Source organism: Tachypleus tridentatus, chromosome 13 (assembly GCF_004210375.1).
Source record: "Tachypleus tridentatus isolate NWPU-2018 chromosome 13, ASM421037v1, whole genome shotgun sequence".
Lineage (NCBI taxonomy): Eukaryota > Metazoa > Arthropoda > Merostomata > Xiphosura > Limulidae > Tachypleus > Tachypleus tridentatus.
The window spans coordinates 213,361,976-213,388,503 of NC_134837.1; the positions used below are offsets into that span (position 1 = coordinate 213,361,976).

The window sequence follows — 26,528 nt, forward strand, 5'->3', positions numbered from 1 at the left end:
TCGACAATTTTTTTTGTTTAAAAATGCATAACATGTACTTGATTACTTCAACATGTTTAAGACATAGTCTTATTTCAATTTATCTTGAAATGTTAAATTTGAAAAATGGAATTCTTCCAGCTTTACCATATTTAAAAATGATACAAAAACGTCTACAGAATGATCTACCAGCTTTTAAACTTTGAATATACTCTATTTGGGATAGATTTGTCCACTGTCTATACTAAGAAATCAAGGTTTCACTGACTTTCAGGTGCCACAAATGCAAAACACACTCATGAATATGAAATGTGTATGTCTAGTTACATTCTTCAAAAAATTGGAATTTTTAAATTATTATATTATACTAGTTATAGTTTATCGCTTTATACTGCACACCTTTAAGTTTATTCTTTTCGTGATGGCTTCAGAGGGGTGGAACCTGTACCCTGCAGGTTGAGATCAGTCCTCAACTCTACACGAGGAAAGATGGTGGGAAAGATCCTGTCTACTGCTGATGGTTTTTTTCAGTCTCAACCTGCCTGGCTTGAAACCCACGGAATCCAAAACAGTGTGATCCGACACAAAACATGAGCGTTCAAAGTGATCTTGACAAAGCTTTGAATAGTGTGAAGGAGTCCAGTTCTTCCTATTGACCATCCGCACCCACTGTCGCCACCTTGCCAGTTCCTTCTCCTTGCATGGAAACGAAAAGAAGCTTTTGCCCGATGCCGAACCGTTTTTACAACCATAAGCAACGCAGTAAACCATGTTATCATAAAACAAACATAAAGTAGCAATATCAAGACAAAAAATAGTCTCACCAAATATGTAATCCGAAAACAGCACCGATAGATTTACATAAAATACCACACTGAAAGGAACAAATTGGTCGGCGCGCAACGAAACGTGTTTGGCAACTATTACGCCATAGTTGTAAAACGTCACGGAAACAGCCGAACGACCGAGAGGAACTTGAGTTCGAGGACCCGCATAATTTGTTTCATTTTTTACTCAAAAACTAAAGTGTTTAAAATTATGGCAACCACACAGGAATTATACCTAACCAAAGTACAGTTTCTAAGGCAATTATTGAATTTGTTGAAAATTCACCTTTAAGAACATAATTTACATTTTTCCCATTTCAATAGTAACAGCAATATTATTCCCTCAATCAGTTGAAAACAGTGAACTGTTGTTTCAGTTGCAAGACGTTATGGCCTAACATACACCTGTTAACTTATGTCTATATTACAGATAAAATAATAGTTTAAGATGCGTTAAACCATTTCTTTACACTTCATTTAATTTTCATACCCCTGATATATTTAATATTTTTAGCCCAACTATTAACATTTATTTCATTAAAGGCACGAAGACGATGCAATTTAGAGAGCCTTTTTGTCCCCCTTCTTTGGATGTTAGAGCAAATTTAACTTGTAGCTATTTTTTAAGCCTATAACTATAGAAGCATAGTTGCTACATATTATAGAAAAACAAAGTATTATCTCCGCTAACTTATGTGGTTCTTTAGATATTTCGGGGAGAAGCCTGATTAGAGAAAATAAGAAAAAAAAACTAATGAAACGTGAAAAACTTAACATTTCTTTGATATACCCAAATGATTTTTAGGCTAGTTTTAAATTCTCTTGAATTTTTGGAATAGCGGGTACTTGTTTACCGAAATTACTGTTCATGCAAATGAATCCTTCCTGTAATTTTATACCTTCTTTACCATCAGTACCAAAAGTCATATCTATGTTACCATCGTTTTTCTTTTCTTTCTTTTTTACTTTTTAAATTATTCTAGTCAGCAGAATATTAACGCGACGTTTAAAGTTCATTCCTATTAATATTTTCCCCTTTCCCAAATACAAGTTTTGATAGCCTTTTAAACTATCGTAAAACTGCTGGCACTTCCTCCATTATCGTAGACTTTTAGACTAGAAAATTAGTAATGACAGTGAAGAAATGTATACTGGATATAAGATTCTACTCATCGTTATTCAAAATATTTTGTAACTATGCAGCCCGCTTCAGTAACTTAACAGTACGATCAGTAACTATGCAGCCCGCTTCAGTAACTTAACAGTACGACAGCACCTTTCAAAATACGTCTGTTTTATCTGAACGATAAATATATTTCACCACCACCCCTCTTGCGAACTGAAACTCAGTCTCTTAGCTTAGGTAAGGATTATATTTTAGTTTTGCTTACTAGGCTGTTATAGTTCCCTGGTGTCAACTACTGCAACTATTTATTTATTTTTACTTATTACAAAAATTCTATACTAATTCATCATTTTCTACATGGAAGGATTTTCATTAAAGATCTTATATAAATATCAGTAACAAATTATTATATTGGCTGGCACAGGACATTTTGTGACGGGTAAAACCAACAGTTTCCACATCCATTTTTCTTGTATTATATCCTGCCTCCTAATTCTTATGAGCTACGCTATTCATAGGGCTATCTGCTGTGTTCACCGAGGGGAATTGAATCCCTGATTGTAGTGTTGCAAATTCGAAGACTTACCGCTGTGAGCCGGGGGAACGCTATTTAATAGACAGTTCTTTAATATTCTTCTTTTAATTACGATCATAGGTATTATTTTAATAGAATTGTAACCAAATATTCCACTATTCAGGGACCTGAATTCATTCTTTGAAATAGTGTCATCCCCCTATTGAGCAATGTAAAGTAAAAAAAACAACAAAAAAAACATTTCGCCAATACACATTACATTTTTTGTAAATAAATTAAGCATAAGAAACACTGTATATTTCTAAATGTAAAACCCGAAGCCCAAGAATAAAGTATTTTCAACGTCTAAACACAAGCTATCTGAACCAACTTGTCACATTCCGTCAATTTCTTTTTATGGATATTTACCGCGCCCGCGTCGCGCTCAACATGCTCGCCCTCCCAGCCGTGGGGTGTATAATGTGACGGTCAATCCCACTATTCGTTGGTAAAAGAGTAGCCCAAGAGTTGGCGGTGGGTGGTGATGACTAGCTGCCTTCCCTCTAGTCTTACACTGCTAAATTAGGGACGGCTAGCACAGATAGCCCTCGAGTAGCTTTGTGCGAAATTCCAAAACAAACAAAACAAAACAAAAGGATATTTACCTAAACCACACAACTATGTGCAGTACAAGTCGTGTTTGATATTTTCTTTCATTTTACCAAGAGCGTTTCCTCGACTACGATATAATTTTCTTGTTATAACTGCCACCTTGGACTTTCGTGGATAATCATCTTATTTTCGAAAAAGGAAACATCAAACTTACTACCACATGTTAATAATATGCCAGTCACTGTATGTAAGTTAATTTTAAGATTTTCTAAATAACCCTATACCATTTCTTCGATATGTTGGCAATACCAAAATTTTTCCAGTTATTTCATAAGTACTTCACACCTCTCCTCTAATTGCTTATTTTATAAATATCCTACACCCTTTCTCCAGTTATTTACTTTGTAAATACCTTATATTTTTTCTTCACTTACATTTTTACACCTAATATCCTTTACTAAAATATTTACTATGTAAATACTTTAATATACTCTTTGGCCCGGCATGGCTAGGTGGGTTAAGGCGTTCGAGTCGTAATCTGAGGGTCGCGGGTTCTAATCATGGTCGTACCAAGCATGCTCGCCCTTTCAACCATGAGGGCGTTATAATGTGACAGTCAATCCCATTATTCGTTGGTTAAAAAGTAGTCCAAGAGTTGGCAGTGGGTGGTGATGACTAGCTGCCTTTCCTTTAGTCTTACACTGCCAAATTAGGGACGGCTAGCACAGATAGCCCTCGTGTAGCTTTGCTCGAAATTCCAAACAATATCCTTTTTTTTTTTTTATTTATTTTATAAATAACTTACACCCCTTCTTCAGTTACTTGGTTTCTAAATACTCTACGTCTTTCCTCTACTTGTTTTGTAAATATCCTGTCATTTTTTGCTAATTACTTCTTTTGTAAATACTCTCTATCCTTCCTCAGATTACTTAATATGTAAATACTATGTATCCTTTCTCGAGGTACACATTTTATTTCTGATAAAATTCCTTCCATATCAATTTTAAGTTTGGTATTAACGTTTTACTTCTGTCATTATGCCACGTTTATAGCAGACTAAATAAAATTTTCTACCTCTTCAAGCCTTGTACGAAAGTCTTCCCAAAACTTGGAGTGTACAAATGAATACATTTTGTGTATAGATAAAACCTTTAACTCGATTAACGAACAAGTATTTTAAAGTAATTAACATACTTTCGTCCCTGGTGTGGTCTCTATAACAAACAAGTTCCACTAACGATTGAGTTGTTACATTTCAGAACATTTGCAAACGTCCTGATATCAACCAGAAGAACCTTGTTCTCTGCCAGTATCATGTTGTTTGATATAGAAGCAGAATTGCAGAAGTAAATAAACAAATATGTCTAAAATAGTTTAAACATTTAATTATAACACATCTGAATTATTCAGTGATAATAATTAGAAACATAGCAGCACAAATAACAAAATAAGAACAGGTCTTATAAAGCTTCTATGATATCCACAACATCTGACAAATTCAGTGGAAATAGAAACACGTGAAAGATAAAAATAATACATTTGCCATAATTTACAAGATACTTTAACAGGTCACAGATGTACTAGTTTCTTGTTACTACTTCCTACTACTGGTTTTTTTTATATACTATTTTGCAATACAATAACAAATCACTAATGATGAATACGATGTTCAATATGTCATAACTGAGATGTAAAGGAAGGTTTAGCATGGGAAATCCATATAACAATAGATATAAAAATAGGCTTAATTGTCACTATTGTAATGCTAGAAGTATAAGAAATAAAACAGATGGTTTCAGGGCACTAGTAAAAATAACAGATTTTAATATAATGGGAATACCTGAAACATGATTTGTTGGTAACAAGCATGTGTTAGTTAATCTTTAAGTTTTTATTCTATGTAGTGAACTATGTGCATGTTTTTGTAACTTTATTCTGAAGATAAATATATATTTCTTAACAGATAAAATTACCTCAGTGCTCCCTTTAATCAGGTTGTCAACTTATGCCAGGACTCACCAGAACTTGGAACTAGTTCTTTGCAGTAATCTAAACTACTTGTATTTTGCAAAGCAAGTAGAGTTCTATTATTTCTTAGTATTCCTTGGCACCTCTGTTTGAATAGTAAATAAATAAGCATTGTTAACTTGCAGAAAAATTGCTATTCCATACATTGTGAGGCCAGGCCCTGCCAATGGTCAGTACCTGTAGTTCTTTAAGGTAAACTTCCCAAATGATTTAAATGATTGAGGCCAAACACATTTGTTCATAAAAACATTATTTGGTTGCTATCCAGCTAACTCATTAATCATTACAACATAGTAATATTTCAATACTTAACTGAGTAAAACATCATAACTTAATTGGAAGTTCACTTCACCTTATTGAAATCACTTACTTAAATCTTTACATTGTTTTTATCTCACTCACTTGTCATTTAAAGCAGTGTTTTATTGTCTTACATCTATACACACATCATAAGAGAATTATTTTGGAAAATATTGCAAAATAGGAAACAGTCAGATAAAGTTTCTCGATTTATTTGGGGAACAAACTTGCAAACAGGATGATGCTTGTTAGTTTCTACTATTTTTTTTACATACTATTTAGCAATGTAATGGATGGTTTACACTTACATAAGAAAGGGTCTGGCATATTTGCAAAGGCTATTAATTCAGCATTAATGACTAAATAGGACTAGATAGCAGTGATGGCAAAAATAAACAAAATTGCAATGTAGAGGAAAGTTTATCACAGTGACTTGATGAAAAAAAAAAATGAGGGTTGTTATAAATGGAGTTAAGTCACACTGGATTAATGTTGTAAGTGGTGAACCTCAGGGCTCAAGTTGTAGAACCACTGTTCGTTTTTATTTACATTGATTACATAGATGAAGAAACAGTCAATAAATTACTTAAATTTGCTGTTAATATTAAGATCTTGGGTGTTGCTGGCTGTGAAGAGGGTCCTGCTAATTTACAAAAGATTTACATCATTTAGAGAATAGGGCAAATAAATGGCAGATGGGTTTTAATTATAACAAATACAAGATAATGCATGTGGATTATTATAATTTGAATTATAAGTATAATTGGGACGGCAATAACCTTTACAGTATCATGAAAGAAAAGGAACTTGGTGTAATGGTTGATCAGTCTCTTAAGACATCCAAGCAGTATAGTGACGCTAGTATAGAGGAAATTGGATTTTAATTTGTATCTACAGAATTATTGAATACAAGTTTAAAGAGGTTATATATCATTGTATAGCCTGCTGGTTAGGCCATTTTTGGAGCATTGTTTTCAGTCATGGGAAAGACACTGAATTGTTGGAAAGGGTTCAAAGAAGGGCTTACAAAAATGGTACCTGGGAGGGAAGGATTGTCATATAAGGAGAGATTAAGACCCTTAAAACTGTTTTTACTTGAAAAAAGAAGAGTTAGAGAGGATCTGGTTGAAGTGTTTAAGATTGTAAATAAACTGATAATGTTAATACATCACTGTTTTTCATACTTAACTGTAGGACAAGAAGACATGAGTATTGATGTAGGTAAGATAAAAATGTCTTCAGCTAAGACAATTTTATTTCTCAAATAGGGTGGTTGGCCTTTGGATATTGTAGAGGCAGTAAGTTTGAGCGAGTTCAAAAGAAAACTTGACAGATATATGAATGATAAGGGCTGTCTTTAATTTTCTTTTAATAGTTTTAGCTTGGCATAGAAGATGGAAAGGCTGATATGTATGAACAGGTTCCTCACTGTGCCTAAAAATTATGTTATATGTATGTATCTATCTAAATATATGTCTATAATAATATAGTACCATCTACTGAAATAGCAACACAAACAAAAATCCATAAAAATGTTCACATTTGGATAATCAAGAAAAATAACTACAGTATGTGCAATAACCATTTCTTTATAACAGAACATTATTTTAAATAAAAGTTTTCTCCTCAGCACAATCACACGACTTTCTCTAGAAATGCACGTGAGAGTTTAATTATATGTTTATTAATTACTTTGTAAATATAGTACCAAAAAAATGAAGTTCTCAAAAAGAAACTGTTATTTTCTCAATAGAGTGCCACTTTTAATATGTAAAAACATTATAGTTTATTTAAGCACAATCCAAACACTTTCCCCATGTTGTACTGTCCAAGAAAAATCCTTTTTAATAAAATGTTCACTTTTTCTAAACTTGTTTCAATGAGGTAGGAATACTATGAACAGTAATTATTAGCACAAACAGTGACCCTTAGGGCTGTGTTTCTTATAGTTTGTTTTAATGATAAAACTGTGATGTAGATAGGATGTTGCATGCAATGATATACAGGATAGTTTTGCAATGATGATACAATAACATATAATGTAAGGTTTTGCAGTGAAGATATAATAATTTATATGATAAAATGTTATACTAACAATGCAACGATACATACGTGGCAGGCTGATTAATCGAATACTTTCAACTAGTCAGTTATTCACACATAAGAATAAAACTTTCTATTTTCAGCTTGACATGGATTTCTGTATAAATTTTTAAAGAACCCTTTGTTTATCACGATAAAACTGCTTTAGGTGAACGATTTACACTTAACTTAACTTTTTAATCATAAAAAGTCTTACATGCAAGTGTATGGTATATAAGAAACAGTATGAAACCTGTTAAAAGCTGAAGACATGACACATACCAATTTGTGGGTTTCTAATAATTATCCTTGGATTTAATGTTTGTTTGTTGTCAAACACAAAGCTACATAATTCTGTACTTTGCCCATTAAAGGAATCAAAACCTGGTTTTTAGCATTACAAGTCTTCACTTTTATTTTTAAGCCACTTAGGGGTTAGATTTTGTGATTAAACTTGTAAAGATTCTTCTCACAATGTATTATAGATAATATATAATTCATGCCAATCCTAGTGAAACAAAAACAGTAGAACATTTAGTATTTGGCAAGAATTTGTGACAATACTCAAAGACCTCTCTGTGGAAATGAAAATAACTTATAAGGTAGAAACTGATATATTACAAAAAATATTAAAATCATGATACCATGAAACATATATTTAATTAGAAATGTTTCAGAATATTTTCCTAATACACTACAGGTATGAAAAACTCAAAAATAAAATTAATTAACATCCTTATAAGTATAGCAACATCACAAGCTGATAAACATGAAAATATTGGTATAATGAAGAAGTTCAGAAAAAATACATTAAAATGATTAATATGTTTACATTGTACATTATAAGCTGTAAAAAAAACAACTGGTAGAAACACAAAGTGTGTGTGCTAAGAACTCTTTAAACAAAGAAGTTAAAGTTTACTGTACTGGGTGGTGTTCAAGCAGTACATTGAAATGGACAGGCTTTGTTTTTCCTTTTTTTGCCATTTCGTATCTCACTAAAGCTGGTCATAATTAAACAGGAATGCTGTTTGTGTAAACAGGTTTAAGAATTAATGGTAACACATACTGTTAAGACTGATATTAGTCCACACCTACTAATTTCTGACATAATTATACGAGCTAGTCATTCACCATTATCCAATCATTACTTATCCTGAGTAACACTGGTTATATTTGTGGCTTGTAAGCAATTTTTAAATTAAAGATACTCTTATTATTCAGATAAACAAGGTAAACATGAACAGCAGGCACCACAGTAACTAGCTACGAAACCATGTAACCAACGTCGATTAGCCACGTCCTAATCTTTAAAGGTTGTGTACAAGTAGTAATCATGAATGTTGTCATGCAGCTGAGCCAGTGGAAGTTGTAACAGCCAATGCTTTGTTTATTTGGATAGTTGGAATAATCAAAACTAGTAACAATTACAAACACTACTTTACACAATGCTAATCAATGTATGTGATTAAACTGATTATGTTTATTAATGGAGTTTACAACCTACTTTCAGTTGAAACCAAAACAACCAACCACCTATGAATCTTAAAAAAAAGAATTGTATCTGTGGAACATTAAGTTCCAGATATGCTAATACCCTTATGTACTTTAAGCTACAGCCTCAAAAATCCACTTGACATGAAGATTTGTAAAATGGGAGAAGTTCCAAACATTAATAAGTTTATTTTAATAATTTAATACTGAAACTTGTACAGTTGTTTAATGAGATGAACTACAAAAAATTACTTCAGGTTTTCTGGCTAAAAAACCAAATTTGCATCTTCTATTACTTATAGGTGATAGCAGAGAATGTAAAAAGGTCTATTCAGAAACATACACACAAATATTATTCAGTAGAGAACTTATAAGTGGTGCAATGGAAGCACAAAGTTCGGTTGAAACCTAAACTTATGATTCTACTTGCATGTAAGCACCAAGACCAGTTGGAACCTGAACTTATGATTCTACTTGCATGTAAGCACCAAGACCAGTTGGAACTTAAACTTATGATTCTACTTGTATGTAAGCACCAAGACCAGTTGGAACCTGAACTTATGATTCTACTTGCATGTAAGCACCAAGACCAGTTGGAACCTAAACTAATGATTCTACTTGCATGTAAACACCAAGACCAGTTGGAACCTGAACTTATGATTCTACTTGCATGTAAGCACCAAGACCAGTTGGAACCTGAACTTATGATTCTACTTGCATGTAAACACCAAGACCAGTTGGAACCTGAACTAATGATTCTACTTGCATGTAAACACCAAGACCAGTTGGAACCTGAACTTATGATTCTACTTGCATGTAAGCACCAGGATCAGTTGAAACCTGAACGTATGATTTGGTGTGTTTCAACCTTTCATATGCTTTTACTTTCTATAAACTGTTCGTTACCTAATTCATTCAGTTGAAGATTTAAAACCGAAGTACTGTACCTGCATTTTAACTTGAATTTGAGTATTCTTAGCCAAACAAACAAAACACAGTTAAATTCATAGCTCTACTCTGTTTATCATACAAACAATAAAGTTTCTGTCTTTAGATTCAATAGGTAAATTTTGAAATACCCAAAAAGCTCCAAAACTGGTATCATTTAGCTAAAGCTAACTGTAACCAGCAAGTGGGTCTGTGGATCAACTAGCACATCAAACAAATGTGGTTTGTTCAACAGAGCCAATTATGATTTTAAGCACTTTCTTATATTAGCTTGTTATCAAACATGCATTTTCATACTTTATTTTCCCTGCAGTTGAATTCCAATCATGTGAATTTCTCTTATTTACTTCAATCTTCCAAATGAAGCCTCTTATATTTGGTGAAGATCCCTGACCTAGTTTTAGACATTATTAGAAATTCCTATAATGTCTGTAATAAAATAAAGGAGATACAATTCAATTGCTCATTTTTATTGTCTTCTACACCCTATACAATCTGCTAAACTAACATCCCAGTACTGTCCTTTTGATCAGTATCAAAATAGTAATTTCATTTTATAGTATACTTTTATCATATGGATTAATATAAATATTACATGTATTTTGAAAGTAATATAATTAGAGTTTTGTTTAATGTTACACATAGCACTGTATTTTTTTTAAATTATTGACATCTGCAATTGGTAAAATGTGGAAATAACTTATCCACACACACGTTCTTAGGGTAGAACAATTAAACCCAGTAACATCCAGTCAGGATTTTTGGAACTTTCTGACCTGCTAACAAATTATTCCAAGATTCACCAATTACTGCCTCTTTTCAACATTTGTTTTTCCTTCCTTCCTTCAACAAAACCTCAACACCACTTAAGAGGTTCAGTTATTTATCAGCATCCATGATATTCTTGTTTCAAAGAATTATCAATTTACAATTAATTATAATATGAAACAAAAAAATGTGAACACATGGGAAACTTTGAAATAAGAAACATTTGTATGTTAATTTCTCTAAAGATACAAACAAACTAAACCTTGATATAATGAACATTTCTCACAATTAACTGTCTCAGTTTCTAGAACATTTCTGACAGATTCTCTTTGAAGTCCAGTCAAATATATGATAGAAATTTCATCACAATTCAATGGCTTTGGAAAATAATTAGTGTCTAAGAGACCATAACAACTCCATGTGCTTATCACCAACATATGTCAGCTGCATTAAGTGGTGTGCTTTTCCAACAAACATTTATTTATACCTTTCTGATGAGACTGTTTATTACTCAATACCCCTCATACTTCTGATGCAACTGACTAGGTGAGCTTGCTTCCCTTGACCAGCAGCAGTGAACCCTGAAGCATCAGCTCGTAGAAGAGTTTTAACATCTTGTAGGTTCTCCAATGGAGAAAGTCCCAAGTCTTCAACCACAGCAATCAGGTACTCTGTAAAAAATGATACAATTACACTGTGAAATTACCAGTAAGCCACTGAAAGAACTAGATCCTCAACTAAAGCAGTTGAGAAATCTGTAGATAATGGCACAAATACACTGTCAAATTACCAGTAAGCCAATAAGATGACTAGATCCTTAACTAAAGCCACTGGGTAATCTGTAGGTAATGGCACAAATACACTGTCAAATTACCAGTAAGCCAATAAGATGACTAGATCCTTAACTAAAGCCACTGGGTAATCTGTAGGCAATGACACAAATACACTGTCAAATTACCAGTAAGCCAATAAGATAACTAGATCCTTAACTAAAGCCACTGGGTGATCTGTAGGTGATGACACAACTACACTGTCAAATTACCAATAAGCCAATAAGATGATTAGATCCTTAACTAAAGCCACTGGGTAATCTGTAGGCAATGACACAAATACACTGTCAAATTACCAGTAAGCCAATAAGATAACTAGATCCTTAACTAAAGCCACTGGGTGATCTGTAGGTGATGACACAACTACACTGTCAAATTACCAATAAGCCAATAAGATGACTAGATCCTTAACTAAAGCCACTGGGTGATCTGTAGGTGATGACACAACTACACTGTCAAATTACCAATAAGGCAATAAAAGTCTGAGGTTATTAACCACATTATTCACATTTGCTATCCATAATTCTTTTAGTTTTGAATAAACTGCAGGTCAAAACAAATCTCTTGAATACACATATGATATAAACTTTAATATTTTTGTTCACAGTATTTTTATTATTTAACTAATTGCACACTGTAAAATGTACTCACCAATATCAATAATAAGTTGCTGAATAGCATGAGGAGTGAGATGAGAGACTTCTAGTATTTTCTCCACATACATTTCCATAGTTCCCCTTGCTAAACATCCAACTAGATAATCAGCTACGTGTTCTACAGTATCTGTATAGTGATTTAATAATCTGTTTTTTACTAAAAAATATCTTACAAGAGAAAGCTTGTTTACAGAACTTTAGTAATAAGCAACAACATTTAAACTAAAACCAAAGTTTACAGCCAGTGCACAAGTGATGTGCAGTAAAATGTGTTTTACCTACTTTTTACCCAACTATACAGTTTAAGTTTTATCAGCTAGGTGCATCTCTGTATGCTTCAGAAAATTTAGTTCCAAACTTAAGATGACACCATATTAGCAGCCAAAACATAAGATAGTTTCTTATTAATAATTAAGAGACTTAAGTGAAGTTGAACGGATAAAACAGAAATAGTTTTAAGTCTTAAAAGACTTCCCTGAAGATGGCACCATACTAGCAATCAAAACATAGGTTAAAAACTAGTTAGTAATTAAAATCTAGTGAAACAGTCAATAACCAGTTTATAGCATTACATAGCATCTGATTCACAACCAAAACCTTTTGCAGTCCAGTTGGTTCCTACAACTATTGCTGAGTTAAGAACAATATGCAAATAGGTAAATGGCTTAGAATGAAAATATTTTTAGTTAAAGTTGCATTAATTTTTCAAAAAGAACTAATATAAATTGAAGTAATTTTCTATAATTTTTTACATTGTGAACCATTGTTTTCAAAAAATGTAAACAAATTCTTCCTTTATTCACATAATTAAAAATTTTTACCATTGATTTAAACTTGAATGATTTGATTGTTTATCACTAAGCACAAAGCTACATGACAGGATATCCAGAGATAACAGTGGATTAGAGAAAAGCAAACAAAAGGTGCAGCAGACCAATACACATTTTTGCCAGGTGTGGGTCATCCTCTCTTAGGGGGTCTGAGGACTTCTCCTCTGGAAAAGTTTTCATAGAATGGAGGTCTCTTCCAAACAAATTGATACTCCATTGTATTTATTTAATAAAATGTTTGTGAAATTTGCTCGTGCACATTTGGCATTAGTATAACTTGTAATTAGTGTCTATTTAGTGAAGCATGGGTTCTGTAGTGCGCCTATCCCCAAACTTGTTGTACGTATGGCACACCAAATTTATTGAAGTACACAAAAATCATCCTACTACTCCCCACAAATCCAGTGAATTCTCAGAGCTAAATCAGGAAAAAAATTGTTTTTAATCAAATGAAAAAACAGACAAATTGAGGAGACAGTGTATTCAAAGTAATCTACATCAAAGTTTACATGAAAATTTGAAAAACTAAGAGTGTTGACCACATTTAGATCAAGTGTGCAAAATGAAAAACAAAGGGCTACATTTGAATGCTATCATGTGGTTAAATGGCTAGTGTACAAGATGAAATGTGGTATACAATGATAAAATGTTCTGTAGAATCAAATTTTAATGTTATTAACAATGGATGGCTCATAAAACATCCAACATTGAACAGATTATTTTCTTGGAAATACCTCTCTAGGTTTATTGACTTGTCCTGGCTCATTATATCTTTCACTACCACAAGTGACAACTAACAGAGCCTCTTACTAGACAGAAGGCTGCCTTTGGCTCGTGTTCACCCAGTCACATTGCATGCTATAAATTTTCATGGGGTAGATTGTTTACAGCCAGATGATGTGACTGAATGGAGTCTGGACATTTCAATAAGGACTCTATCCCCATTTTCTCATGAAATTCCCTCACAAAATAAGTCCTTAACAAGTTTGTTTCTCTGATAGATTGTTCATCACATAAAAGGACTGATGGATCAATGCTGAAATATTAGGAATTGCAAAAAATGAATAACTGTCCTATAATGTACTCATGAAAAGGTGCATTTTAATATATATGTTTTCTACGATTAATCATTTAGAAGATAGGGACAGACATTTGGCTATTATATACAGATGCTTTGAAATGACAAAGACATACCAATTTGAACTTTTATTCCATTGCAAATGGCACGATATAAAATGTATAAAATAGAAAGCCATTAATTTTAAAATGTTTTTCAGTTAAAAACTGTTCAAATAAAATCAGGATTACTATTTTTATTTTAATTTTGTGTCCTGGATACCTAAAAAGTGCTTGATAGTTTCATTCCCCTACAACACAAAGAAAAAATGATGCTTACCATGTTCAGAAGTATATGGTAGTTTACCATGTTTTAAAGCAGTATGGAGAGCTGGATTTTCTTCTAAGGCAAATGGCTCAATATGTTGAGGTAAAGTCATCAAATACTGCCCAATCTAATTATTAAAACAAAAAATGCCAAATAACATAATTATTTCTCAAAAACTGTAAAAATTGGGTTTTAAAAGACCATGTCTATGAAATGAGAAAAAAACTGTTTACACCATCTGCTAATAAAAATGATTTATGTATTAAATAAGAAGCATACAGTTAAATATTTAAAAATAAACTCTATCCAGTAAAATAGAATTGTTTAATTAATTAAATATTTGTTTTTAAATCTAACAATACCGATTCAAAGGAAGTAAGGTAATCAACAATGAACACAAATCTGATTATCAGCCACCTAAGAAAGCATAAATATACATACTCTACTGAACTATTTATTTAAAGTTAATTTTCAGCAAAATTAGGTAAAAATAACAAACTTAAAACATGGAAATTTCCTTAACATCAGTTAAAAAATATTAATTAATAACTTCATTGAAAGAGCAAAGTTAAATTTTGAAACATAAAATGGTTTCTTTCACAAGTTCTCTGTATTTCAATTAATATAAGTTAACAGATTGATTTTAGGTTTTGTTAACACATTTGTTCACATAATACATATATTTTAGTACATGCTAAATTAAATAATGTTTGATAGCAACTAAACTTAATGCAATTTTTGGAAAAATCTAATAAACCAGTAAGAGATAATTTTTGTTTTCAGTACCTGGGTGATATACTCTTGTGGAGATAGACTAAACACTGGCAAGTCCAGAGTTACAGTTCCCCCTGGATTTTCTAACTTCCATATCTACAGAATAGAAAGTATCTTTCTTACAAATATACAAGGCAAAATAACACTTTAGAAAACGTTCTCTACACAGATATCAAGAAACATATCAGTGCTGGTTTAATGGGGTTACTCATCAGCACTAATTTTCTTGTTTGTGACAATTTTTTTATAATAAAATTTATAAGTATAAAACTGAGGAATCCCATAGTTAGGTGGATAAATACATAGGTAAAACATCCATATAAACAAGACAGGTTATAAAATTACTTCTCAATATTTTCATGTATTTTCTCAGGAAAACAACTAAAAGAAAAATCAAGAAAGCTGTATTAATAAGAAACAAACTGACAAACAGTTGTCCTGGTTTTCCACTACATTCATTCAACCGTGGTATTTCAGCCACTTCATTATTTTTGTTTTTCATTTTCCAGTATAGCCACTTTATAAGTTTTAAATCTATTTCTAGTATTCAATCAACCTACTTCTAAATAATCCACAAATTAAAATATCTATACACATACCTTAACATACTCAAAGATTTGTATGAGTGAATCAAGAATCATTTCCATTTTTCTTTTTAGAAAACTGATTTGTGATACAAATTGACAATCATTACTGTAACACCACTCATTAGGGTTATTGTAACACTATTTGTTATGATTATAGTAATTTTATTCATTATTTATTTTAATACTGGTCATTATGATTACTGTAATACCACTGATTAGCAGAATTGTAACAAAAAGCAACTTTTGACTTTTAAAAATTCAGAACACATAAGATTCAAACCTTCCACAGTACTAATTTGTATAATTTATTGTTAACATCACCATAACTATAGTTCATATTTGATTGAAAATCACTTTCATTTTATAGGTAATGCATAAAAAAGAAATAAAACATTTACACACAGCTTTGAAATAGGTTATGAAGAAGAGTAATTGCTTTTTAATATTTTAAATACATACAAGAAAAATGCATGTTGTAATGCACATATTTGATGCAATGTGTGATACTCACATAGTTACATACAATAAGCTGACATTCAAATTCACAGTACTGCAGCCAACTGAAACTACTACAGCTGACTTAGGCAAAATACATCCTCATTTAATGTACACCATTATACACACTGTTTAACATAAAGATAATAATAAATAAACCACAAAACAGAATGGAGTAGTGTTAGCAGTTTCATTAGAAAACAAATACAAATATTCAACTATAATAGAAAATTACAAGATAAAGTGTTATTATCAGTCACATAAAAAAAAACCCATTAATTTATCAAATATACACTTTGAGTAAAAAGATTAATCAAATGAGTAACTTATAATACAAGAAATATCATAAATAAACAATAAAACATTACCAGCTAACATTTACACTGCAGTTAGTAAATAACACTTTTCTTATGTCTCCCAGATTAGGCATTTATTGATGCAATTCAACTAATAGACATACTACACCTTCTTACTCAGCAGCAAGTCCTAGCTGCTATACCACATGTCACAAGGATATTTATTAAACCTTTTAACTCAGCAGCATACCCTAGCTGCTATACCAAATGTGACAAAGATATTTATAAATTAAACCTTCTCACTCAGCAGTATGTCATAGCTGTAATACTAAATGTGACAATGATATTTATTAATTAAACCTTCTCACTCAGCAGTATGTCATAGTTGTAATACTAAATGTGACAAAGATATTTATTAAATCTTCTCACTCAGCAGTATGTCACAGCTGTAATACTAAATGTGACAAAGATATTTATTAAATCTTCTCACTCAGCAGTATGTCATAGCTGTAATACTAAATGTGACAAAGATATTTATTAAATCTTCTCACTCAGCAGTGTGTCCTAGCTGTCATACCAAATGTGACAAAGATATTTATTAAATCTTCTCACTCAGCAGTGTACCCAAGCTGTCATACTAAATGTGACAAAGATATTTATTAAACTTTCTCACTCAGCAGTGTGTCATAGCTGTCATACTAAATGTGACAAAGATATTTATTAAACTTTCTCACTCAGCAGTGTGTCATAGCTGTCATACTAAATGTGACAAAGATATTTATTAAATCTTCTCACTCAGCAGTGTGTCCTAGCTGTCATACCATATGTGACAAAGATATTTATTAAATCTTCTCACTCAGCAGTGTGTCCTAGCTGTCATACTAAATGTGACAAAGATATTTATTAAACCTTCTCACTCAGCAGTGTGTCATAGCTGTCATACTAAATGTGACAAAGATATTTATTAAACCTTCTCACTCAGCAGTATGTCATAGCTGTAATACTAAATGTGACAAAGATATTTATTAAATCTTCTCACTCAGCAGTATGTCATAGCTGTATACTAAATATGACAAAGATATTTATTAAATCTTCTCACTCAGCAGTGTAGCCAAGCTGTCATACTAAATGTGACAAAGACATTTATTAAATCTTCTCACTCAGCAGTGTGTCCAAGCTGTAATACTAAATGTGACAAAGATATTTATTAAACCTTCTTACTCAGCAGTGTGTCATAGCTGTTATACTAAATGTGACAAAGATATTTATTAAACCTTCTTACTCAGCAGTGTGTCCAAGCTGTCATACTAAATGTGACAAAGACATTTATTAAACCTTCTTATTCAGCAGTGTGTCATAGCTGTAATACTAAATGTGACAAAGATATTTATTAAATCTTCTCACTCAGCAGTATGTCATAGCTGTAATACTAAATGTGACAAAGACATTTATTAAACCTTCTTACTCAGCAGTGTGTCATAGCTGTCATACTAAATGTGACAAAGATATTTATTAAATCTTCTCACTCAGCAGTATGTCATAGCTGTCATACTAAATGTGACAAAGATATTTATTAAACCTTCTTATTCAGCAGTATGTCATAGCTGTCATACTAAATGTGACAAAGATATTTATTAAACCTTCTTATTCAGCAGTATGTCATAGCTGTCATACTAAATGTGACAAAGATATTTATTAAACCTTCTTATTCAGCAGTATACCCTAGCTGTCATACTAAATGTGACAAAGATATTTATTAAACCTTCTTACTTAGCAGTGTGTCATAGCTGTTATACTAAATGTGACAAAGATATTTATTAAACCTTCTCACTCAACAGTGTGTCACAGCTGTCACACCACATATAACAAAAGTAATGAGAACCTTTTAAAAATCAGAAAAAACTGCCACTAGATCATAGTTTATACTACATTTTTAAGAAGCAAATTATTACCTCCATTGTTGGAACTGGAGAAAGATGTGATTTAATCTGGTCAAACACAATATCAAAAGCCAGCTGGCCAGCCTGAGCACAGGTGTTCTTTACTCTCTCACAGCTGTCATTGAGGAGGAAAACGTCATCTTCTAAGATATTCAGAATGTCATAAAACATGACTATCAGCACAAATATATAACATAGAACACCTTCTCATGCATCTTTTCTTTTCACATGTTGTCAATCCAACAGCAATTTTCATTTTAAGATAAAGAAAAAAACAATACTTTCTTGCATTGGAAAAGTGTCAAATTTCACATGCAAGATTTTTATAATGTCCAGATAGCCATCAAATAGTTCTTAAGAAAAAAACTTTATATAAAATCTGTTATTTTCACTAATAAATTTCTGTACAGGTTCAATGAATTTCAATGGTCTCGTAACCACAATATAAAATAAGAAATATATATAAATTATGCCTTTTTCATTCTAGAATGATTACAAATTATAACAAGAAAACATGCTTCGACTAAATAGCTTAAATCTTATAACCTTATACGTTTATATTTATTTATTATTTTATTACATTAACTTTTCAGCCCTGCTTGGCTAACAATAAAGAAATTACAGTGACATGGTTTGGCTTGTTTTGAATTTCATACAAAGCTACTCGAGGGCTATCTGCGTTAGCCACCCCTAATTTAGCAGTGTAAGATTAGAGGGAAGGCAGCTAGTCATCACCACCCACTGTCAACTCTTGGGCTACTCTTTTACCAATGAATAATGAGATTGACCGTCACATTATAACACTACCATGGCTGAAAGGGCAAGCATGTTTGGTATGACAGGGATTAGAACCCACGATTCTCAAATTATGAGTTGAGCGCCTTAACCACCTGGCCATGCCAGGTCCAGTGACATGGCACATGTTCATTGATGTTACTATATCCAATAATATAAAACTGACCATTAGTCTTTATAAAGTGACCCATCTTGGCTGTGTTTTAGCAGACTAGTATTTTGTAAAATACAATCCCATTTCAATTATTATATATTATATATGTATATATATTATTACTATTTACAAACAAGTTCTTAAATTTCTCTTTTACAACATAAAACTGAAACTAAAGTAAAGCAAATATATATCTTTACTTGCTACAACATTTGTACTCGACTCCTGCTTGTCATAGTTTGCTAAACCTTAAGGAATTTCACACTTGGAGGATGTGAAATAAAATACTTTTTTATAGGTTTTTCTATAGATAATTATGAATAAAAAAAACAAAAAAACATACATTATTATTTGAATATCATATAATTCCATTATAAATTATCAAGTTTACTAAATAGGCTGTATTTGGGTCTTAAAAAATATGAAATTTCAAACAAGCTAAAGACAGAACTTACTAGGATAAAGGTAACTCTCAAAAAAAGAAATGATGCCCTTATATTTTAAAATGGCTGAGAAACCTACTACAGAGACATTGTGAGCTTTTACTGGTTATTCACATATCATATACAAAAGTAAGTGTATATTAAGGGACTATTTTCCAATAATGGAAAGAAATGAGCTAGGCCACAGTGTTTGATTCAGTATATGAGCAATATCACAGTAAACAGAAAAGAAAAAGAGATTCTTATTTTATATACTAGCTTATTGACAATGAGTTCCTAATTCATACAACTTTGTATTTTGACATCAAACATTTAATTTGAACCAGTGTTGCATTAAACATACCATGTGACATACAAAAAGTTTGTGCTTTGTTTAATATTTACTTTTAAATTTAAAAAAAACTAAATAATGTATAATACAAAAATTTGAATTATAATATACAATTTGATACCACACTTACTTTGTGATTTAAATTCATAAAAATTAGTTGAATAAAATTTTGAATGCAAGTAAAAAAACTCAACTTTACATCCATGACCCTTCTGGAAAGGATTAACAAGACTTTATGTTTAAATAGATAAGGTAATATCTGGAGGCTTTAAGTAACTTAAAAATTGTAGGTTTGGTTTGAATAGGTATTAATTTAATTAAATCTTGGAAAAGGTTGCTTTGGTATTTTTAACCTGAAAGTACCTATGCATCACAGGGATTAAATGACATGACTCAGAAATAGTAATCCATAATTCAAAGCACCTGAGAGGTTAACATTTGAACAGCACACAAAACTTTGAATAACTACTGTTAGCCACATAACTGATTTAACCGATACCTTTGAATCCCCAGTTCAGTACGTTAACTGCCAGACCACTAACAAATGTTATTAAACTAAATGTTGGAAGAGGAAATTTATTTTACTGTTCATGAAGATTTTCTGATTATCTCTGAAGATTGCTATAAAAGTAAACAAAACACTGAAAGAATATAAAATAAGTTATAATGTAACAACTTATTACAATAACTCCCCCATTTATGCTTGGGATGCTTTGCTAGAAAATGCAATGTTAAGGTGGATTAATGTAAAATAGCCACTATTTCCCCACTGACTCACCCTAACAAGGGATTATGCATTTCTTGAGACTAAGTTTAGGGCATCTGGACTTAATTTAACCAATGTCAAGACACAGAAAATTAATAAATCAACACAGAATAATTGTGATTAAGGGTTTGGAAAAGGTTTGGTGCAAAAATAATCCCAGGGTAGACAACACACGATTGAAGCCAAGAGAAGCTTTGACCTAATTCCTAAGAGTTTAAAAATACCTACATTATGCACCTATTTTTCAAGATGCAGAATAGGGGTATACATGAGGTTTCAATTTTTTGTTTTAAGCTGTCAAAAACAATGTTAAACCAGATTTAACCAACTTATTCTGTATATTGTTCCCTAATTACTTGATGCTTTACATCAGACCAATGTAAACAGATATGAAGTGAGACAGTTACAATACAAGAACATTGAAGTGAAAGTAAAAAAAAAATGTAGTAATGTGTAAACCACATTAAATGTGCTATATCCAGTGCCAACAAAACCTTTCACCCATTGTTATAGCTCATTAGGCCAGCAGAAATACAACAGATACAGCTGTGGTTGAAGTGCTACTAACAGGGTCAATTACAGGAATGACAATTATTTCATTGCAAACAAGGTCGTGAACTGTAATTTTCATACACTTTATTTAAGGTGTCACAAGTCATAGTAAGTTTTATGATTTTTATTAACAACAAATTATTTCTCTAACACAAAATTCTTTACTATTATTATTAATATTACTCCAATTAATCTCTCACAAAAATGACACATCATTAAAGAAGTCTGCTTTAGATCAACATATTAATTCTTTCATATTTGTTTGTACAAAATTCTCAACTACTTCATAGCCAATGACATGAAAGAGACATTAGGCATGTAAGCATAGAATTAATCAATTTCTATCTCTAGAGGATTGGACAAGTTTGTGATAAAACAAACACATAAACCCAATATGTACATCTACTTGAGCTTGAAACCAATGTGTACAAAGAAGAGATACCAGTTAATTTTAGCACTTAACCAGTTAGCTTGTAAGGAGTCCGTGCTTTATTATATTTACAAATTAGATGCTCTTGAATTTATAAAACAAATCTGTACAAAGTAATTTCACAACAAGCATAAAAATACACATTTTCTAAGCCTTACGTGATTGTATGGTTGTCACAAGTTCTCGCAATTCGTTCTTCATTGGCGATGTTAGAAACAAATCAACATAGGAATGAAAAGGATTCAAACACCTTCTGAAAGGAGAGACAATACATAAAACACTAACGCTGCAAAATAGTGGAGCATTCTTCTTGCTTGCATCAGAACCATGAAGTACTCCAGACTTTAAAGCATTTTTTACCTTATCCTAACAAAATTCAAAGCATAATGCATTTTCCAGTCTCTCTTTCAAAATGCTTCTTTACAAAACTTGAAACTTTTGTAATTATCTTTCCCTCCTGGCAATGTCCTTGTTCTTAAATATTTTAAAATAAACTTTCAAAATATTTGACAAGTATCTGACAACATTCTCCGAAAGTCAAGACAAAATTAAGAAAGGTATGACGACACTTCCCGATTTAAAACAAAAACAAGAAAGTACTCAAGACTTCAGACAAATTTAAAAGGTGCATAAAGAACTAAAAATAATGTTTTTAGTGTTTTACCTTTCATTCTCTTCTTCTTGCAATGTCAATGAATACCCTAACTTTTTAATGGTTTCTCTTACATGGCTGATTAATGCCTGTTCAAAAGTTTCAAGCTGCAAGAAGAATTCACCTGCAATTCATAGAGATTTTCAACATATCATAGTGTTATTTTAAACAATTATTTAAAAAAAACTATCTAGCTTAATTACATACAAATTTTCCCACAAGCTGGGGATGATCTTTGTGATGAATGGAATTTTCCAAAATGGATATTTAGTTAAAATTATAATGCTGCAAAAAGAAAACACCTGAAGTTTGACAATGTTTTTTTTTTAATTAAATAAAAATAATAAGATTAGAGGCTCAAAATATTTCATGAATGAATTCTAGATCTGGAATATTTGTTAAATTTACAGTTGTGCTAGTCTGATTTAAACTGTGATCAATCTGAAATAGTTAAAGTGGAAATCATACTCAGCACTGTTTTACGTTACAAATGAAAATGGTACCTGTGTCAGAGTCCACATATTAACAGACTCATTTCACAGCTTAACAAAACTGGTTATGTTTGTTTGTTTTTGAAAGCTACACGAGGGTTATCTACACCAGCCTCCCTTATTTAGCAGTGTAAGACCAGAGGGAAGGCAGATAGTCATCACAACCCACCGTGAACTTTTGGGCTACTCTTTTACCAATGAACAGTAGGATTGACTGTCACATAATAATGCACCCACAGCTGAAGGGGCGAGCATGTTTAGTGTGACGGGGATTCTAACCCGCAATCCTCGGATTACAAGTCAACCACTTGGCCATGCCAGGCAAAATAAAAGAGGAAATAAATATAAATTATGGTTCTCTTCATACTAGAATGATGACATGAAAATACAAATGTTTAGTCTCATAATGTTATATATTCATAATTTTTTTATAAAAATGCATGCTGAAAATATCTACATATAATTCATGTTTTTACACACACACACTACTTAACTTTTTGAGCCATTTGAGGATGTACTTAACCCCAAAGAAGGTTCACTTTGTCACTTGGTGTGTTAGGATATGGAAATAATTTATTTACCAAATTTGAAGGAAGCAAAAAATTAGTAGTAAATATATTACAGTCACGTTAACAACTGATGAGCATCTGGAGTCCAACAAAACCTCAAGATGTAATTAAAAAACCAAAATCCAAGTCTCTTTACCATTTCTCTTACTTGAGCAATACATAAAGTTTTAAGTAGTAAGTACAATAATACTGTCATTCTCAGTGGAAACAGAGCTAGAAAAAACTTGCTGAGAGTAGAATATTGAAGATATTGTACAAGGAAGTACGTGAAATTTGTACTTGTGAAAGTGAATCTTTTCTTTCAAAAGTAGCAACAGTTGGTTAGGAAATTATAGATAAAACTTTGCACTATATTTCAGTTAAAAGTTCCTCAAGTGAAGAAAATGAAACTAATACATTAATTAGAAAAGGCAAAGTCAGTTTTCATGAAGTTGAAGACCATCAATAGGAAGAATGAATTCTCCACAAACATCTCAAGATCTAAATAACTTCATATTTCAAATAGGTACTGAATAAGGGGAAAAAGACCAAGTTCAGATGAATACTTGATTTCAAGCACTGAATATATAACGACCTGAACCAGGACGATGCATAAGAATAAGGTGGTGTCTTCTGCCAAACATAAGAAGTTAGAAATCACTATGAATTATAACAAAATGAAAGGTAGAGTACACACCTTGAATAAACTTCTTCACACTTACTCTACTATGCAGATGACCCAACAGTGCCCTTTGGCTGTTTTCTATATTATGTTGGATACTTCTATCATTAGTACTTTCATTATGTTATCTATTAATCCAAATTGGAACAATAAATAAAAAACATATTGAAGATAATTTTTTACTGAACTTGAAACAGAACTTGTGGAGGAGGAGATCAAAACGTGAGGATGTCAACCCTCAAAATGCCTGTCAAGACCATTCTGCATGAAAATTATGGCACAGAAATTGACTGTGCTTATTGTCCTAATTCTGCTTCACTTTACCAAAAACATCATCACAAACTTGTCCCAGATCTAAGGACCATGATATAAAAAAGTTATGCTCTCTTCATTAAGGAAAATAGTTTTTAGTAAGTATACCAGAAATAAATGCTCCAATTGTATATAGTAATAATTATGAAAATTTTTAAATGTTTTTTCAGAGTATCTTTATGTATTATTACCTGGTTTTATCATGTATTATTCTAAGAGAATACAGGGAAATTACAGTGAATTGTAACATCTTATTTCAAAGTGGAATCTCTTGGAACCCAGATGTACCTCATTTTGGGTAGAAAAAGGGTGTGATGAGAAGGGTTAACACGTGCAACTACCACTTTTCACAGGATGAAATCAGTGAGAAAGAATATAATAAAATAACAAAATCTATTTCTTCCAGTTACAAAAACAAAATTAAACTTGAATGATAAGACCATGCAAATGGGATGTGAATACAAATAAGATTTCTTCCAAGATAAACCAGTTAACACTACTGCATTTATTTCTCAAGAGAAAGATTATACATACAGATATTAAGTTTGAAGGTTAATAGATATTTCTTACAGTTCAACTTGCACCACTCATGAAAATGTCAATAGATATTTCTTACAGTTCAAGTTGCATGACTCATGAAAATGTCAATAGATATTTCTTACAGTTCAAGTTGCATGACTCATGAAAATGTCAACAGCTATTTCTTACAGTTCAATTTGTGCCACTCATGAAAATATGAGCAAATACTAGAAATACTAATAAAAGGTTAAAAACAGAAATATTATTACCTATAAACTGTAAAGAATGTAATGTGTGCTGAAACAGCATCCACGAGTCTGTTAGGTACTTGTTTCGGTCTCTATGAGTGTTAGCTGGTTTCAGTTGTTCTAGCATCTTACTCACTTTATTGGTGTAACCAGCAAATAAATCCTAAAAGTACAACAAGAAAAAAAAAAAAAAAAAAGGACTCCAGAAATCATGCTAAAACTTGATTTTTCTAACTCAGCAAGTGTAACATAAAGAGGCAGCACAACACTACCACCTACAGGCATGATATATAAATGTTTTTATTAACAAAAAAAGCATTATCTATAGGAAACAATTTTTCTCTGAAAATTGTAATGAAATAAAAGAACGTCTACAAAGAAAAGAAAATGTTGTGTAACGAATACTCAGATGCATAAATATCTATTTATATATTGTTAATTATAAAAATCTTCAGATACACACACAAAATTATGTAAACATTCCACCTCATGAGGAAGCATGAATTCATACAGAATAATCCTCCTCTAAATCAACAAATTAACTCACATTAAGAAAAACCACGTATTACAACTGTATATGTGATACTAGCAAAAACTGATAAGGTTATATAACAGACTTTCCTACCTTCAAGAGTTGAATCAAGTCAGAATATGTATACCCACATTACTTCTTGTTCAAACCTCTTCTTTTACAGTCAGTTTCCATTATATCAGGCTAAGAAAAACTATATTATGCATTATTCAACCTATCTATCTTACCTTTAAAGACTCGATTAAATCAGGATAGGAACAGCCACGTGTTAAAAACTGACATCGGTTTTCTGCCTATAACATTTCAAAAACCATTAAATTAAATGCAGTAATAAAAAATTGTACATGTTTAGCTACAACTAGTGTCAGTGGTGAACAGATTAATTACTATATAATAACAGTGTAGTTTGAATGACTTCCTATTATTATGTGAAATGAAGAAAATTCATTGAAATGCACTAACAGTCAACCAAGAAATAATGAACACACAAAAATGACTCATTTATTTGTTTATCAAGGATAACAAGTTAACACAAATTAAGTTTCTTTAAAACTATTCCTTTCTGGATTGCTTGCAAATTTATGTTATAATTTTATTTACAGA

General features: G+C 31.6%; 1 protein-coding gene across 5 annotated transcripts in view; it reads right to left on the reverse strand.

Annotated features, from left to right (window-relative positions):
• Positions 1-10,364: 10,364 nt before the first annotated feature.
• Cog7 (conserved oligomeric Golgi complex subunit 7) overlaps positions 10,365-26,528 on the reverse strand; it is a 58,410-nt gene continuing 42,246 nt past the window's right edge. For 4 of the 5 annotated variants that reach the window (XM_076477441.1, XM_076477440.1, XM_076477438.1 and 1 more), the window contains 9 exons: positions 26,153-26,218; positions 25,415-25,556; positions 22,606-22,717; positions 22,100-22,194; positions 18,483-18,613; positions 15,165-15,248; positions 14,391-14,505; positions 12,160-12,291; positions 10,365-11,349 (listed from right to left, as the gene is read on the reverse strand). In XM_076477441.1, coding sequence (XP_076333556.1) covers positions 11,186-11,349; positions 12,160-12,291; positions 14,391-14,505; positions 15,165-15,248; positions 18,483-18,613; positions 22,100-22,194; positions 22,606-22,717; positions 25,415-25,556; positions 26,153-26,218 — 1,041 coding nt within the window. In that variant the 3' untranslated portion in view covers positions 10,365-11,185. The remainder of the gene's footprint in view (positions 11,350-12,159; positions 12,292-14,390; positions 14,506-15,164; positions 15,249-18,482; positions 18,614-22,099; positions 22,195-22,605; positions 22,718-25,414; positions 25,557-26,152; positions 26,219-26,528) is intronic. The other variant, XM_076477439.1, reaches the window with a different exon arrangement.